Source organism: Arvicola amphibius, chromosome 6 (assembly GCF_903992535.2).
Source record: "Arvicola amphibius chromosome 6, mArvAmp1.2, whole genome shotgun sequence".
NCBI lineage: Eukaryota > Metazoa > Chordata > Mammalia > Rodentia > Cricetidae > Arvicola > Arvicola amphibius.
The window spans coordinates 2,137,508-2,155,880 of record NC_052052.2 but is presented as its reverse complement, the minus strand read 5'-3'; the positions used below and the strand labels follow the sequence as shown (position 1 = coordinate 2,155,880).

Below are 18,373 nucleotides of genomic sequence, written 5' to 3'. Positions count from 1 at the left end.
AAGGAAAGGGTCTCTGGGGCTGGGGTGAGACTCTAGCTAATACCAGTCCACGTGATGTGACAATACCACACTACAGGGTCCACCTGCCTACACCTGACCAAGAACAAGGACTCTGGGAATAGTGGATGAACCCACTCTGCATATGTGTATTCCTCCTGCCTTAAATGACAGCTGGGCAAGGACACACCTGCCGCGGAAGAGGGTGCGCAGGTGTCTTACCCTAACCACAAGTACTCCAACAGAAAGCACCCCACTTCCTGTCTGCCTGACCACCTGACACCTGCCAGGACTCTTCACACAGCAGAGAGTTGGTGCACGGGACAAAGCTAGAATAACCTAAGGCCAATAAAACTTTGATCTAGGAAAATTGTTAAGTGGTGGTGGTGGTGGGGACTAGAAATTCATGCACTAGGCCATGTACTTTTGTAAAATCAGCAAAACTCATTTCCTTTGGTATTATTTTTCTTCAATAAGGTCCCCTCATAGGTTTCAGGAGACTAAACACCCAGACCAAGCCCCACAGAGAGATTCTCTTTGTGACCCAGGACCACCTTTTTCCTTCTGATGAGCAGAGAAGATGGCTCACCCACCCCCAGACTCTGGTCCTGGGGCGTCGTTTAGCAGAGGAGGCAGTGAGCCTTTTCAGGGTCCCAATCCAAGCGTGCACACTCTACTGACTGCGTGTGCATTCATGAGAAAGTCAGCTCCAGGAGAGAAAGGAGTGCTCAGAAGGAACCAGCAGATGGGCCCACTGCAGTTTCCGACTTGGGGAGACAACCCTGTACTTTCCCTGCAGTGGAGGCCCCTAACTGAGGTGGGTACTGGATTTCTTGGGTGCAGACACTTGGGAGGCCAGTACTTTAGAGTCACCCAAGGCTTGAGTCAGCCTCTATTACTGAGATCCAGGGAGGAGCCCCTGATGGGCTCAGGCAGAAGAGGAAGATCTGGTCTAGAACAGGGAAGGGCAAAGTAGGGTCCTGTCCTGTTTGGGGAATCAGGTAGCAAGTTCCAGGATCCCCCTCACCTGCTTCCCTCCTCCCTCCCTGAGGCCAGGCTCCTGTGCTAGTGCTCAGATGGACAGTCTGTAGTCACAAGCAGAGGCTCTGCTCCCTTCCTCATCCCCATGGCTCTCCACTTGGGCCAGCTGTAGATCTGAGCTGACAGTACCCACGCCCATGAGTGTGACTGCTGCCTTCTGAAATGCAAGTGAGAGCTTCCGCTCCTCCACTTCCAGGTCCCTTGGCCAGAGGTTCCCTCAAGCACTTGCCCTTAGGGAGAAGACATTGGAAAACCTACCTCATTCCACAGGGAATGGTGGAGGAGGGAGGTCTTCAAAAGAGGGCCGGCTAGGCACCTCTCCGGCAAGACAAGCAGGGTCTGATGCTCACACAACTGTCTGCAGCCAGTGAGGTCTCCTACTGTGCCCTTTTGAGACAATCCCAGCTCAACTTTCAAAAGGTGTCGGGGGAAGTCCTGGTCCCAGAGATATCATATCTAGCGCTGGACAGTCTGGCCCTAGCCCTCAGAAAGTCACATCAAACCAAAACCAGAATTAAAGGACAGCAGAGAGCCCAGAGCAGGGAGTGGCCTCGCCTTCTAGACCTCTATGCAGGTGCCTGGTAGTACCTACGCATCCACTCCACCCCATGCCACCGACACAAAGCACTCAGCATAGAACTAGGAATACAAATGCCCAGACGGTGGTGTCAGTACCCAAAGGAGGTGCCCCCGCCCCATTCCTCCCTACTTCAGGGGCAGCGGAGGCGGGCGCAGAATGAGGGTCCAAGGGACGGTGAATGCAGCGTTGGTGGAGAGAAGTCACGGACGCGCTTACCGGGGCTCCAGGTCATGGTAGAGTCTGTTTGCGAGGTGTGCGACGCTCAGGTCGGACAGGACTAGTCAGTCACTTGGACGGGACCAGACCTGGGACTCTCGGCCGGACGAAGGTGGGCAGAGAACGCCCAGAGGATGCTCAAATGAAGACAGGGAAGCGAACTTAGTCTTGTGGGCTGGATCAGGAGCCGCGGAGGGGAGGGGCTGGCGCGGGGCTGGAAGTGGGCTCTCTCTATTGGGACAGTCCTGGGCGGGGCGAAGGCGGAACGGGCGTGGCCTGAGCTGGGGGTGGGGCCGAAAAGGGGCGGGAGCCGGGGCGAGGAGGGGGCTGGGGTCCGGGTAGGGGGCGTGCGGCGGGCGGTCTGACGTCTGGGGCATCCCGCTCCGAGTTCGCTCTCCATCACTTCTGGCAAGTGTCTGCGAGCGGAGCGCGAAGTTCTCGGCGCTCGGGGCAGCGGCCATCATCCGCACCTGCGGCGACCACGCGCCCCGCACCTGGTGCGGCTCGGTTGCGGCGTCCCGCTGTTCGCCAGGGCATGGCGCACGTGAAGACCGGGTCTCGGCGGCCGCAAGGGCCGCCTGTGAGTCGGCGAGTAGCAGAGGACCGAGTGGGAGCGCGATCGCGCGCACGATGCCTGTCCGGGCGGAGGCGAGAGCGGCTTGGCGCGCGGTGGCCCTGGCTTATGCCTGCTGCTCCCCGCCGTGCTTGCCGCCGTTCCGCCGCGCCCCCCGCGCCCGCTCCAGCCGAGCATGTGAGTAGCGCGAGTCTCGAGGCTCGCGGTAGCGACGCTGACCCGAACAGAGCCCGGGGCTTTGTCCCTGGGGCCCCAGAACAATGGGTTCTTTGCCTTAACCAAGGAGGGGACGGTCTAGACGTGGGGTCCAGGGTTGGATATGGGGCCCTCGAGGCTGCCACAGGACCCCTAGTCTCCGGCTCCCTCCCTCTGCCGTGAGGTCCCGCAGACTTAGGCGGATGCTGAAGTTTGGAGAGGTGAGGAATCCCAAGCCCCTGCGGTGCAGAGTCCAGCTGGGGAACCGGCGTGGAGGCGGCCGAGAGGAAGCCGCCTGGTCCCACTTCCTCCCCAAGCTGGTCTCTTGGGGGTCTGGGGGGCCTGCGCAGGGGCGGGGGGTGCCCAGAGGGGGCTGCCAGAACTGGTTTGTGTGTTAAACACGTGCGCTCTGGGGCCTCGGGAGAAGGAATTTAGTTCTAGAATGAGCAGGAAGAGAGGGTCAGGGAGCCAGCGGCGACGGATTTAATTTTGAAAGATGATTCCCCAACAGGCTGGTTAGCGGTCTCTCTTAAACTGCAAAGCGATCCCTCTGTTGGCCTCAAAGGAAAACCGGTGCGAACTGAGCCCAAGTGGATGAGGTACAGGGATGAGAGGCATACGGCCCCCACCTGGCCCTTGCAGGGTGCAAGATGGTGCCTTGTAAACTTGGCAGGAGCTGCTGGGGGCTGCATGGGGAGTGGAAAGACCCTAAAGGCCTGAGTTTGGGGCTTCCTCTCTGCCAATTAGAGCGCCCATTCAGCTACAGAAAGGACTTGCTGCGCCTGTCCAGGGCTGGGCCCTGGAGGATCCATCTCGTACTTGGCCTTGAGGACAGAGGGTGTGGCTGGCTCCCCAGGGGAATGAGAGAACAAGTTTCTCACTGAGGCAGGTGCCCTCGGGACTCCCACCCTAGGTCTTACCCTTGATCCTTGTGGCCATTACAAAGGAGAGCTGGTCTGAGTTGGGGACATATCACCCGAGAATGGGAGCAGCATGGGTCCCTGACTTCTCCTGATCATGTCTCTTAGCTGTGAGTTTGCCCAGAAGGAGCTTCAACCCCAGGACGATTATATGGCAATTAGCTTGATGGGCTAGGGTTGCCAGCCTGCCTGCCCCTTTTCATGATTGAGAGGGGCAGCAGACACAGGCTTCCTGAAGTTCTGGGTGGATGGATGCAATTTGGCACATGTGGAAACAGTTGGGCGCCCTTCATGGGTTCTCCACCCAGCTCTGTCCACTCCTGCTGATCTCTCTGGGAGTGGAGCCAAGGCCTTGCTTCCTGTGTCCTGCTCACCTGGGCCCAGGAAGTCTTCAGCTGTTGAGAAAGTCGTTGGAGCTAGTTGTGCATGGGTAGCCGAAGAGTCCCGAGAGCCTGCCCCTTCCTGCTTGATGCATTTTCCAGAGTCCGTCTTCCCTTCTTCCTGCAGTGGGGGCTGCATCTCTGAGGCGTGTGCCCCCACTTCCTGACCCTTGTGTTCCAATAGGCCTCTGTTCTTAGATTGTCCGTTTTGGGTGGGCCTGAGTTCCAGGTTGGCCAAAAATCCTGGCTGTCTTCCTCAGAACTGCATCTCTCGGGTGTCGGCACATGGGTCCTAGCTGGCTGGGCCAGTGAGGGAGAGATAGCCTTCTGGACTTTGGAGAAGGAGTGCTGGATTTGCTGAGTAGACAGCAGGTGGAAGGAAGCCGGTGAGGACCGGCTTCAGGGGTGACTTTGCAGGTGTACTCTTAACTCCCCGTCACTCAGAGCAGCAGGATAGAGGGGCTGGGAAGGCAGCCAGGGCCCTAGAAAACACTTCTTCCTGGCTGACCCTCTCCGCCCTGCTTGTGCCCCCCCCCCCCCCCCCCCGGCGTTCTGATGAGCTGGCAGGGCCTGGTACGGCTGCCACACCTCTTTGGCCAGTGTTCATGAACTGATAGTTGCTGAGTTTTCATGGTGCTCTGTCCTCCTGCCCATAGCCCCCTACACCTGGTGTGCAAGCCATGGCCTCGGTGGGTTCCAGGGTAGGGCAGCTTGGACTCCCATCCCAGGTGCTCTTGTGAATTTGGCTGCTGTTGCCTGGGGGTGCTCAGATTCAGTGGGTAGAGCCTGGCTACCTGCTTGGTTTTTGCCTCGAGTGACTTCTCAGCTTCGTGGAAGCTTGGCTTGGCTGTTTCATCTGGAGATGGGAATGACTGCCGAGCAGTGCAAGGCTGGAGTGGATGGCTGCGTAAGGTCTTCCTGCAGCCCTGGTGAGGATGGAGAGAGAGGCTGCCTGGGTGCTGAAGCTCTGAGTCCCGGCTGAGACCATGCCACAGTGTTCATACACAGCTTCAAAGCACAGGCTTCTCCCAGGCAGAAGCCCCCTGGGCAGCTATGCTAAGAAACCCGCCAGGGCTTTGGAATCAGCTAATGACTGACGATGACCCCTCCTACCCCAGGCAGGTCCCTCCTAGTTCAAGTTCCATCTTGCAAGCTCTTTGGGTCTGCTGGCCCTGAGGGCTTAAACAGCCACATTCTCTGTGGATCTGTTGAGTAGCCCCTAATGCCCCTCTTCAGGGTGTGGGGAAGCCGACAGGTAAATGGTCAGATGTCCCAGAAGACAGGAGGTACCGTGCTGTGGTGGGGGGGGGGGCAGAGCATGGGAAGGAATGCATGTCTGCTGAACCTCCTGTGACCATCTTGTGCCTGGTGGGAGGCCTCTGAGGGACGTCATCTGCCTTCTCACAGTGTTGCTAGGCCCCAGACAGCCACTGGGCTCCTATCCCTAAAACCTCACACTTGCCCATGTGCTAGCTGTACCCAGGCCAGGAGAAGTATGCTCAGAGGTGAGCCATGAGGCCAGATGAGGGAGGCAGAGACAAATCCTCCTCCTGAAACAGGGTAAGGCTGGTTATAGAGTGGGTGTGCCTCCCATTTCCACACCTTGGTAAAAGGTGCCATTGCTCTGAGCTCCCCTGGCCTCTACCTCCTTCAAAGACTTCCTGGAGCAACATTCCATACTTCAACAGATGGCTCTGCAGCTGGGCTGAAGTCCCCTCCCTCTGCTGGCCCTGGGTCTACCTTGTGGTTTGGGCTTTGCCTTTCCCGCCTTGGCGAGAAGCTACATGCAAATACAAGAAACAAAAAGACACCTTCAGCTCAGTGTTTGCTGGGTTCTTCTGGGGCCTGAGCTGAGGCTGTCTTTTTGTCTCTTCTCTTCCTCTAGTATCTAGTATCCCCCATCCTCCACTACGTACCTTTGCCTGCACTTCCTAGGAGAGGTGCTGAGCCCAGCTTGTGCCTCCTCGTGTCCCTGTAAATGTCAGTTAACCACCTTGTTGACTTGGTCCCTGTAAGAACTTCAAAGCCCCTGGACTGGTCTCTTGTCCATGTGGCTTCCTGTAGACTATCCTTACATGGTGGGGGACTGTAGCATTCTCTACCTGTCATGGATGTCCTAATGCCCACTCTGCTGCTTTCTCGGACCTTAGAGAGGCACAGAGCGCAGGGGCAGGGGTCAGCGGGTGGACAGAGTGAGCATGCAGTCAGGGTATGCGACTGTGTGACCACACTGGAGCAGCTACCACCTGGCAGGAAGGGTTCTAAGTGGTTAGGGAAACAGACACCCAGTGTCCCTTCTCCCACCTTCTGTTGGTCCTGCAATCAGCTGTACTGACCACCAGCCAGAGGGCAGGCAGGTGTGCGTACATGCATGTGTGTGCATGCGTGTGTGTGCGTGGGGGGGGCATATGATCAGGGATTCCATAGAGGGTACTATCCTGTGGCACAAACCGCAAAGTGGATGCCACAAGGACCAAAAGGCCAGGACCCAGGCCACGGAATGCTGAGGATGGGATTTCCCTGTTGGAAACTGCTGCCCTTGTGCAAACCCTTGCCCTGGTCTCTCCCCTGTGTCCCAGCTTGGGATCTTCAATCAACCCACAACAGGCTCTCGGAAGTCTGGGTTCCCCCATTCCTTAGCTAGCCATCCTGAGCAGCACAGAATCTCAGCATAGCTCAGGAAGAAGGGGGTCTTTGGTCAGGTACCGCGTCTGGTTGGCAGGTGACTTTAGACAGTTCATGGAAAATCATTGTCACCTCCTGTCAGGTGATGAAAGTGGCCAGCAATCCCCATGGGGCTGATGCCTTGAAGGTGCCTGGTGTCATCATGGGAGAGGAGGGAGGGTGGTTGTGGTGGTTGTGGTGATCGTTGTGGGTGGGTTGTATCGTTGTGGTGGTTGGTGGTCGTTGTGGTGGTTGTAGTCGTTGTGGTGGTTGTGGTCGTTGTGGTCGTGGTGGTGGTTGTGGTCGTGGTGGTGGTTGTGATCGTTGTGGTTGTGGTCGTTGTGGTGGTTGTGGTCGTTGTGGTGGTTGTGGTGGTTGTGGTCGTTGTGGTTGTTGTGGTCGTTGCTGTCATCATTGCGTTGTGGTCATTGTGGTCGTCTGTCTCCCTGGGGGTTGTCTCTAGGAGCTGACTCCGGGACTTCCAGCTGCTCTGCCCTGTCTGGGATTCTACCTGGCCACAGAGAACGAGCTTACAGTTAGAGCGCACACGTGGGGTCCACAGCATACTCCCAGATCCCACCTGCTTTGTCCTGGCGCCCAAGAGTCCCTTGCCCTGCAGTCACCTCAGACTGAGATGGTTCGCTCTTGCCCTACATAGGACATTTGGGAGACTGAGGAAGGTATCATGGGACTGGGAGGTCTCAGGACATGTGACGGGTCCTGTGCTAGGACTGCTGATGGCTGTGGTGGCTGACTCTGCCTTGCCTGTGTTGTTGACTGATGGAGAGCTACGGTTTAGTTTAGACGGTCTGGTGTCATGCTGGGCAGGTGCAGACCCTGCTCTAGGCTGTGAACCCCTGATACCGTGGCTGGGCGGTACAGACGCTGCTCTAGGCTGGGAGCCCCTGATGCCATGGCTGGGGAGCCCCTGATGCCATGACTGGGAGCCTCTGATACCATGGCTGGGCAGGTGCAGTCCCTGCTCCAGGCTGGGAGCCCCTGCTGTTTGTTTTGCTACAGACATCTTGACTGCAGTGGTTCGTACACTTCCCCGAGGGGGTGGCTTCCCATGCAACAGAGCCAGCGAAAAACAAAAATAAAGGCATTTTGGTCAGAACATCCGTCTGGGGGTGGCTGATCTAGGGCCAGAGCTGCTGGTTGGCGTGGTCTGGGTCTCTTAAGTGCTGGACTTTGGACACACCCAGCGGTCACTGAGAATGTGGAAGTCACTTGGGGAGGGGTGCCTCATTGGGCATGGGGGTGGAGGCAGAGGTCAGGGCAAAGCTAAGGAAGCATCTATATCCCCTAGCAGGGACCCTCCGCTAGGGTGGGAGGAATACCCTGCTCACTGTGTATACCCCGAGGGGAGGGAGAGCTCTGTGCAGAGGATTTCAGGCTCTGAGCAAGTTGGAAAATGACTCTGGTCCGTGTGAGTGTCCTGGTAACCCTTGGTGCTCGGGATTGAGCTCAGAGCCTGGCCATGTGAGGTACTCACCTGTTTAAGTAGAGGGTCTTGTCTTCTGTCCCACGACTTGCTTTTGCATTCCTTGGTCCCTCAGGGGTACAGGCTTGAGTGAGCCTGAGCTTTGTGTCCATTGCTTGGTGAGCATCTCCAGATTGTCCCTCTAGTTGATTTTCTCTCAGAGGGCTGGAGCCTTTTCTCCCTTTGGTGGGCCTGCAGGGCTCTCTTAGGTCACCCACCTTTGACACTCTGTGCTCCCCTAGGCTGGCTTCTGGGACAAGTGAAGGGCAGAGACATAAGAATCACTGGGTATGGCTGGATAGTGGCCAGAGTTTTTGGTTTTCTCTTTCCTAATTCCTCCTTGAGCCCATCCCTACTCCTGGGTCTTGTCCACATACCCCTGTGTATTCTGAGAATACAAGGGAGACACTGAGGTAGCAGGGGTGAAGGAGGGTGTAAGAAAGAGCATTATTCTGGGGACCTGGACTTGGGGACCAGCCTGAGCCCCGACCAGGACTGTTCAAGGGATGGGTGACCCTGCCTACCTTGAAGATTCTTAGGTACTAGGGCAGTGCCTCATACAACACAGGATCCTGGCAGAAGATACTGTGGCCATCAGTCTCTCTCAGTCCCCTTGTCCTGGAGTCCAGAGTAGATTCCAGGTGGGCATTGTGCTGTGGCCCAGTCATGGCTGAATGCTTAGTGTAGCTCTGGACGTGTGACTGGTGCCAGCCAGCTGTTGGTAGTGGAGAAGATGAATGTCATTGTCTTTTCCCCAGGCCCCACGTGTGTGCCGAGCAGAAGCTGACCCTGGTGGGCCACCGCCAGCCCTGTGTGCAAGCCTTCAGTCGCATCGTGCCCGTGTGGAGAGCAGGCTGTGGGCAGCAGGCATGGTGCATTGGCCAAGAACGCAGGTACGTGGTGGGCATCCTGATCTGATGGGGGATCAGTTCTCAGCTAGGACTGCAGCAGTGACCTCTAGGGTCAGACAGCTAGGGCTGGAGCACCTTGGTCCCATCTCTCGTTGAGGATGTGGTCTCTTATTCCCAGACTCTAGAAGACCTGCTTGGGCAGGCCCTGGCCACTTATGATGGTAGGGAGGAGCCCTGGTGGTGGTGGGACCTTGCAGGGGAGGTGTGCTGATTGGCCAGAAGGGTAGAAAACCCTCATCAGCCAGCTGAGGTCCCAGCTGGAGATGTTTGCCACCTGACCTCTGGGCCCAGTTCCCAAGCCTGTGAAAAACTTATTGCTCAATGTTTTATTTAAAAATCAAATCTTAAGGAGTGCCTTTGCATAGCTCTCCTCCGCAGGGCCGAGGGGAAGCTGGGCAGTGGGGGGGGGGGGAGCTGTGGAAACGTTGGGTGGTAAGGGCGTGGCAGAGTTGGCTGCAGCCCTAGCTAGGTGGAGGTGTGTGTCTGAGGAGTCCTGAGCTGGGCAGGGTGCTCAGCAGGAGGAAGCCTTTAGTGTTGCCTGCTGCTGCTCTCATGGAGCCGCGGTTCATGGGGTACCTGAGCCAGCTCTGCCTGGTCTAGGAGCCTCCAGACGCTACTTCAGAATTCAGTATTTGTCGTCCATTAAGCCTGGTGTAGAATAGAGATGGAGAAAGTACAACGGAGAAGCCTTGTTTCTCAGGGACTGTGGTTGGTCTCCTCACCCGGGACAACCAGGGTGGATGTCCAAGGTGGTAGGTGACGGGGCAGGGTTTGCGGCTCAAGTCTGGGAAGCATCACAGAACCCCTCCCCATGGAGTGATGGGGGGACAGGTCAGGAGACTTAGGAACTCAGAGGCAGAAAGGAGGTCTTGACCCGGTCTCAGAGGGTTGACATTTGTGCCTTTTCCTTCCAGCCCTCACATGGCCATGGGTACACATGGGTGCACATGCTTATACATGCTTATGAAGCAGGGCTTGGTCCACTAAGCTTGTTTCTCCCTGTCTGTAGCGTGTGAAAGACACTCTGTTTGGAAGCACTGGGGCCCTGAGGCTGGAGACTCTGTGGCAGTCAAGGTCTATAGGTTGGCAGGGTTTCTTATGTGGCTGATGGCCTCCAGCGTCCTGGCATGATGTCCTCAAGAGGCCTGATATCTGGGAGGGCCACACTTCCCTGGCTGTGCATGTGATGAACCCTCAGGCCTTCTTCCTGGCTCATGAGCAGAGCCCACTCTGGATTGTAGTCTGAGGTTGGTCTCAGCGGCACAGATGTTTACTATGGAAATGAGGCCGGAATGGGACCTCACTGTTAAGTTGGACTGCTGGGACATTGGGGGTAGCACACAGTGGTCTCCAGGACTGGGCCCTCTTGTCAGCCTTGCTGGCCTTCCAGCCGGCTAAGCCTGTAACTCAGTTTACGTGCCGAGGCCCCTTGTGCAGTCAACAGTGGGCCTGAGTGTTGTCTAAGCCCTGAGGGCCTTCACTTCACACTGTAATGTCGGGCTTTGACCAGTGTGGCCATGCTGATATGGAGGCTTCTCTGCTCTGGCTTCCTCTTTCTGATGTTATATGTGTGTATGGTTCATGCATGTGAGTGTGCAAGATACGTATGAGTGGGTGTGACCATGTGTGTGCACATGGAGGTCAGAGATGTCACCATCTATCCGGCTCTTCCTTACTTGAGGTGGGTTCTCTTATCGAGCTGGAAAGGCACCGTTTTGGCTAGGCTGGCTGACCAGGGAGCTCCTAGTGCCGGGATACGTGTATATGTGGCCATACCCATCTGCCTACATGGACGTTGGGGGTTCAAACTTATGTTTTCTTACTTCACTGAGCCATTTCCCTGACCCCTAGTGATTTTTTGTTTTAGTTTTCTTGGGTTGGTGGTTGCAGGGGGAAACTCTCCTTTTGAGCTCCTGTGTGGCCAGCCAGGCAGAACATCCCAGTTTGGGACTCCGGGTCCTAGCCTTCATCTGTGTGCGTTGGCTAGGCTGAGGAACTTGCTCTGGCCTCAGTTTTTCCTTCTGGACTGGCCTGGGTGAGGCTACAGTGATGCTTTAGGCCGTTCCCTACATGTGGCTGTCACCTGGTGGCTCCTGGCACCATCTTTTGTCTTAAAGTCATGGGCATTGGTGTGGTTGTCACCTCATCGATGACAGGTGAGGCTGTCGTGACACCTGAGAGGCTCTCACTGTGAGAGTCTTCTTTTTTTTTTTTTTTAAAGATATTTATTATTTATTATGTATACAATGTTCTGTCTTGTATGTAGCCTTCAGGCCAGAAGAGGGCACTGGACCCCCATTACAGATGGTTGTGAGGCCACCATGTGGTTGCTGGGAATTTGAACTCAGGACCTTTGGAGAAGCGGGCAATGCTCTTAACCACTGAGCCTCTCTCCAGCCCCGTGAGAGTCTTTCTTGACAGACCAGACAGACAGCCAAGTCACACCAGGCTAGGACCTCTCCAGACTACATAAAGAGGTCTTTGAGAGGGAGGGAGGAGTCCTTTAGAAAAATGAAGGAAGGGGGTAAGGATGGAAGGTGGCAGGCATTCAATCATGGGGTCACAGGCCCTCTTGGAAAGCCCAGTTTGAGTACTGTGGCCTCCATTCTGACCTGGTCCCAGAAGCCTCCATTCCGACCTGGTCCCAGAAGCCTCTATTCTGACCTGGTCCCAGAAGCCTCCAATTCCGACCTGGTCCCCAACAGCCTCCATTCTGACCTGGTCCCAGAAGCCTCCATTCTGACATGGTCCCAACAGCCTTTATTCTGACCTGGTCCCAACAGCCTTTACTATTCTGACCTGGTCCCAACAACCTCCTTCTGAACTGGTCCAACAGCCTCCATTCCGACTTGTTCCCAGAAGCCCCCCAGCCCTACAGGACTGAGTCCTTGTGAGCTGGTGTTTGTTATCTGAAGGTGAGCTGAGTTTGGTCTCATGGCTGCCTGCCTCTCCAGGAAATCTTTTCCTTCAGGGGGCCTTGTAGAGAGTGCCCAGGGCGAGCTGCACATAGCCCGCCCTGTCTGCAGCCCAGGCAAGGGTATAATATTTACGATGGCCAGACTCTAGTGCTCTGTCACTGCCAAATATTGTTCACGCTGTGGTTGGTTTCATGTCCTGCCAGGGGTGGTTATTTTGTAAAGTCCTCCGAGACTTGCTGTGTGCCGAGCCTGTGTAGGAACACCACACTTCCGGGAAGTGGCCTCAGCCTTGTTTATTGGGCAGAGCCCAGGGCCACATGGCTTCCCGTGTACTGGACCAGAAAACACAGCCTGGTTTGTTGCCTAGAGATACAGCCTGGGCCACCTGACCATTCCCAGGGCCTTAAGTGCCCTTGACCTTGTGACCGTGGGGCCTAACTCTGGGTGGGAGGGTAACCCTACGGCATATAAGGGCTGTTGGCACTGCAGGCTGGAGACCAGTTGGGAGGCTGGAGTCAGCCTCTCCTCTTACCTGTCTTTCCTCCCCCGTCTCTGTCTCTGGTCTCTCTTTGTCTTATTCCTGGTCTGCGGCTACAGAGGACTTTACAGTCAGAGGGCTCAGGGGCACTGACCAAGCTGTGCGTTTTGTGTTCATTTCTTAGCACTGCTTGACAAATGCTGACAGGTCAGGTGGCTTAAAAATGGCTTTAAAGGAGTCTGGGGAGATGGCGCAGTTGGATAGAAACTTGAGTTCAGATCCCCAGAATCCATCTAAAAAAATGCTAGGCGTAGCATCACACGCCTGTAATCCCAGTGCTGAGGGGACCCAGACAGGTGGATCCCTGGGGCTTGCTGGGCAGCCAGGCTAGGCAGTTGGTGAGTACCAGGTTCAATGAGAGACTGCTTCAAAGAAATAAGGTAGAGAAAATAAGATTGAGGAAGACACTCAATGTTGTCCTTGCCTCCCCATATATAAGACACATGCCTGTGTACCCACACATGAGACATAAAAATGCAAAAGACAAACCTTTTTTTGAAGCTGGAATTCCTATATACTGGTGAAGTCCTGAGGGAGCAGCTGTCCCAGCACCTAGTCTGGTGCCACTGACTGTCCTGTTGTGTCTGTCTTGGGGTGTCACCAGCTGCCCCATCTCTGCACGCTTTCCTTTCTGTATTCAGTACGGCACTATTCAGTGTGTCCCCATATTAACTGGTGTCAGTACGGCACTATTCAGTGTGTCCCCATATTAACTGATGTCTGTACGGCACTATTCAATGTGTCCCCATATTAACTGATGGCAGCTTACACAGACTTTGTTCCCTAGTCAGTTGCCATTATAGGCAAGCATAGATTTGGGGGAGTCAGTGTTCAAACTCAGTATCAGAAGTGACAGACAAAGGTATCAGACTGGACAGAGCTGACAGCCGGGAGCAGCAGCCATGTACCTTACTGGTCACTCGAGTGAGGGAGGAGTCTGTGTGGCAGGCAAGGGTGGGGACAAGATTCCTCTCTGAATAGGATGGAACCATTCTGTGAAGAAGGCAGAGACCTTGAGGGGAGGAAGGAACCAGGCTCTGGTGTTTGGGGCATCAGCTCCCTGGACATGTCAGCCTGCTCAACTCCCATTGGCAAGGACCTATCTTTGGGGTGTTCTGAGAGCCCAAGTGCTGTCCCTGTAATGATCAACACATCCTTTCTCTTCTGTTCCAGGACTGTCTACTATATGAGCTATAGGCAGGTGTATGCCACGGAGGGCCCGCACTGTGTTCAGGTGCTTGTCCGGGGTGGAGCCAGAAGCCTGGCCAGGAGGGGTGCCTCTCAGGTGAGTGCCTATCTCCTCCCAGCTGGTACTGGGGCAGACTGAACAGAGGCATGTCTAATAGGGGAGCATCTGCCTGCCTTGACTCTCTGTGTACTGACCCATACATGAGCTTTTGTCCTCTTGGTCCCTCAGTCACATTCGAGAGATCCCAGGAACTCCAGCACCACAGTTCTGTCTGCCAAGACTGAGCAGAATTTAAATGGAAAGGCAGTGGATTCGCAGAATAGTCTGTAGAATTGTGGGAGGTAGAGCTGGCCTGGAACTGGCATCAGAGGGAGGAAGGCAAGCCTGAGCATCTGGCCGTGCCAGGAACAAAGGAATAGGTTCCTGGCCATGGAACATGGCTATTGTGGCTGCTGGAGAGGCCTGGTCTGCAGCATGGACAGGTGGCTGGCAGGTGGGTGTGGGGACCAGTGACCGGCAGGTATTATAAGGACAGGTGACTGGCAGGTGTTTTGGGGACAGGTGGCTGGCAAGTATTGTGGAGACAGGTGACTGGTTGCTAAATGTGGGGACAGGTGACTTGGCAGGTGTTTATAGAGACAGGTGGCTGGCAGGTGTGGGAACAAGTGGCCAGCAGGTGTCATAGGGACAGGTGGCTAGCAGGTGTCATGGGAACAGGTGGCTAGCAGGTGTCATCAGGATAGGTGGCTAGCTGGTGTCGTGGGGACAGGCCAGTAGGCAAGAGTGGTATTCCTCTAGAACAATCATCCCTAAAGTCACCCGGGGTGTCTGGGAGCCACACTCCTCACATCAAAGGTTAAGCATGGTGGGCTTCACCGTTGGAGACTTAGCTGCTTGTCCTGGGGTGAACTCTAGTGAGAAGTAGGGAAGAGAGAAGGGACGGTTGGTGATTTTTTTTTTTCCAGGAGGGAAGTGAGTCACTCTCCGGAAAGGAGCAGAGGGAAAACGGACAGGAGGCCAGCTTGGAGGTGACAAGACTGGAATGCTGTCCAGGCACGCCTCAGGTTGGGGTGTTCTGGCCTCAGCACCAGTATCTCCCTTCCCTCTGTGGCTCTCTGGAGGTGTCTGATGTGTCCCCTTCTTTCCCGTGGGTCTGGTGCCCCTGGGTTTCTGCTGTGAGGCAGGGCCTCCCTGGGTCTGCCAGGGGAGAAACTAATAATGGGATGGGAGAACAGGGTGTGTGTGGCTGCATGGGAGGGAAAGGGGGCTTCAAGGCTTCCAGGGACAGGTGGATAGATAGGGATGCCGTGGGCAGGATGGTGGGGTTGGGGAGGGGAGCAGGGCAGCCTGTAGCCTCGTGTCCCCCTCTTAGTCTTGAGCTGGGGTCTGGTGAATATCCCAGGGCGAGAGTGGGCAGAGGCAGCCCAAGCCAGGCTTGACCCAGCTGTACAGGCAAGACACGGGTGCTGCTTTTGTGGGCAGGGTGGGTCTGTAACAGGGCTGCGGGTACAGCCATGACGACTCCGCTTGTCTGTATGAGCCAGATGTCAGGTGTCGTCCGCATGCGGAACTATAAAGTGTAGGCAGACCTTCTCTGTGTCCTGGCAGTCACTCCAAATAACCACCACAGAGACTTGTTATTTGTTATAAGCACTCAGGCTTGTTGCTAGCTAAACTCTACATTTTAAATTAACCCATATTTCTTATCTATCCTCTGGCATGTGGCAGTACTTTCTTTCACAACGGCACGTTCCATCTCGTTTCTTGCTGCATCTGCCTCAAGACTCCTCAGACCCTGCCTGTCTTCTTCCCAGCATTCTCTATGCCCCCCAAATCATGCCTACCTATTGGCCAATCATCTTTTTATTAACACTGAGGCAACACATTTCACAGTCTGCGAAGGATTATTCCATAGCGACAGAGAGTCTCAGGTTGCTTGTAACTCCCAGTCCTGTGGCAGAAGTGGGTACGGGGAGCAGGGTCACCTGGCCCTGGTGAGCCTGCTAGTGGTGGCGAGGGGGCTCTGGTTGTCACATGGCCTGGGAGCCAACCGCAGGATCTCCACCCAGAGCCCGGGTTTCCTTAGTTGTTTGTTTTGAGGCTTGTTTTCAATGGAGGGCCCCTAGTTACGTGTCTGGCCTTTGTTTATTTAATGGTCGCGGCCGAGCCTGTGATCCAGCATCTCTGTGTCCGGATGCTCTTCGCCTTCCTTGTTTATCACAGTCTGGTTCCCATCCTTGAGGGGCCATGTGCGGTGTGAACCTGGGCCCGTCTCCTCCTAGAGGCTGGAGATCCAGCAACATTCCGTGTGGCCACGTACTCCTCCGTTTGTCCACCAGTTTCTCAGGCTGTGCCCGGTAGCTACTCACGGCTGGTGTTGGGGCTGGGGGCTGGCAGGGACAGCACCTGCCTTGGGAGCCCTTGGTCTGGTGAGGAGACTATGTTGTGGTTAGCGTGGGACGGGGTGTGGAGTTGAGGCTGGGCAGGTGGGGGGCATCCTGGGGTGGCTGTTGGCAGGGCAGGGTTTGGTCATCTTCAAGTTGGTGTTACCCCTCTCACCGCTGTCTTTCTGAAGCTGGCATCATGCCAGGAGCCACAGCCTCATGGTCAACATGACGGCCTCTCTGAGGTCCTGTTAGTGGAGACACTGGGCTAAGCAGGGCCTGGGCCCAGGCAGGAATGAGGGACAAGTGGCTTACTAATGGGCTGGACACATACCCTGTGTGAACCAGGCAATGGAGGCAAGAACTCTGGGCTTAGTTCCATCCCTGCTCCTGTGACCTGCGGTGTGTCGGTCCCCAAGACCTTGGCAGAATGACATGTCAGTCCTCAGAACCATGGGTGTAATGAGTGATGTTCCTGTTGTCCAGTTATCCAGTTGTCACCTGTCCGCTTGTCCACTTATTATTAAAGGAGGCCCCGATACCTGTTAGCAGCAGGGGCAATAGCATATAGGGTCACTTTGCTGAGGGTTCAGGGTGGATCTGTGTCAGCTGTGACCTCCAGGGATGGAGTCGCCTGGCTCTGCACTTCTCCATCCTGTGGGCTAGACACCCTGGGAAGCCTCAGGCCAGCTCCGCTGTGTGCTTCCCACTGAAAGTGAGTGAGACCAGGACAGGAGCGGCGTATAGGGCTTCTGCCCTAGAGCAGAAGTCTCAGGTCCTCCTCAGTGCCTGGAACCCCTAGATGTCCTGGCTCCCCATGGTCCCCTTAGATGCCCTGGCTTCCCCATGGTCCCTCTAGATGTCCTGGCTCCTCACGGTCCCCTTAGGTGTCCTGGCTCCCCACAGTCAGGTGTGAACATAAGCTGCTTCCCACAATTCCCTCCCAGCCAGTGTGCCCACAGGAACAGTGAGAACTAGGTGGGCTCAGAAGTCCTCAATGCAGCAGAGAGAGATCTTCTTTATTTCCAGCCTCCCATCCTCCATCACCTCTAGCACCCCCCACAGAAGGGCAGTGCCCTGGCTGCTAAGTCCAGCCCTTCCCCAGCCATTGTGAAGTTTCCTTGCTTCGTGTGACCTGGAAACCGTAGGAGGACAGTGTCAGCCTCAGGGTGCTCGGCGGACCTCGCCGTGTTTGTGTGGGGCTGATGGAGGGATGGAGGCCAGAGAATGGCAGGAAGCTGCTAATCGGGCTGTGATTTCTCCCAGGTCCATTTATGGGATGGTGGCTGGGAGGTGACCAGAAAGAAAAAGTGCTGGGTGGGGTGTCAGGGATAATTACTCGGCTTCCCGAGAGCCCTCGTGGCCCCGTGACGTGGATGTAGCTGACCCTGCCCCTTCTGCAAGTCTGCCTTCTGCTTCCCATTTCTCTGAATTCTACTCTTTTTTTTTTTTAAAAAAAAAAAAACACACACACACAATTATTTATTGATTCTTTGGGAATTTCACATTATGCACACCAATCCCATTCACCTTCATATCTGCCCCTCACCCCTACATTGCCTCCTGAAAGGAACTCCCCCCGAACTAATTAACAACAAAACAAACAAACCAAAACCACCTCGTTCTTCCATCTTTGCAGCACCTCTCCATCCATCCTAGTGGCCTTGGGAGCTGTGGTGTGTCACCAGTACACCCTTTTGTCCCGTCAGCTCCACCCACAAAATGTTCATGGTCTGGTTCAAGGTCTCTGGCTCGCCATCCTCACTGGGCCCTCACGGGCCCTGACTCACGCGTGTCCTGCGTCACGCAGGACCTTCTCATGCTCCAGCAGTTCACAGATGGGGTAGCGGTTATGGTGGGACAACCGAAGACCCAGGATATGGGCCTGGGCGGTCGCTGAGCTGGTTGGTCTACTGGACCTAGGCATGGCCCTCCATGGCAGTTCAGGCGGGGATATCACCGTGGCCCCAGTGACATCATAGGCCACCCTGATCAATATGTCCCCGGCTGCAGCAAGGCCCTCAGACACCAACATGGTCTCAAAAGGCTGACCACACCCTGGACATCCACAGAGCCCTCGGTAGTAACAGGAGCCACGGGACATCAACTCAGACACTGGCTGTGGTAGGGCCACTGACCCAGGCGTGGCCCTCAGTAGCAGCCCAGGCCTGGACGTCACACGACACCTTGTGGCAGCACAGGGCACTCAGATCTGTATGGCCCCGGCTGCAGCGGGACCCTCAGCGCTCCACCTGCGACAGCCCAGACCCTGGGCGTGATAAGGGCCACACTGAATTAATTCCATTCTTATTCCAGTTAGGTGATTCATTTTTCTTGGAGCCTCCTAATGCCTAAGCCAGAGCTGCTCAGGGACTATGTTGGG

General features: G+C 55.7%; 1 protein-coding gene across 1 annotated transcript in view; it reads left to right on the top strand.

The window, feature by feature from the left end:
• Positions 1–2,464: 2,464 nt before the first annotated feature.
• The window catches only part of Megf6 (multiple EGF like domains 6), a 96,372-nt gene continuing 80,463 nt past the window's right edge, over positions 2,465–18,373 (top strand). The window contains 6 exon segments of the mRNA XM_038334249.1: positions 2,465–2,515; positions 2,518–2,585; positions 8,809–8,943; positions 13,591–13,633; positions 13,635–13,655; positions 13,657–13,702. Of these exon segments, the coding sequence (XP_038190177.1) occupies positions 2,465–2,515; positions 2,518–2,585; positions 8,809–8,943; positions 13,591–13,633; positions 13,635–13,655; positions 13,657–13,702 (364 nt within the window).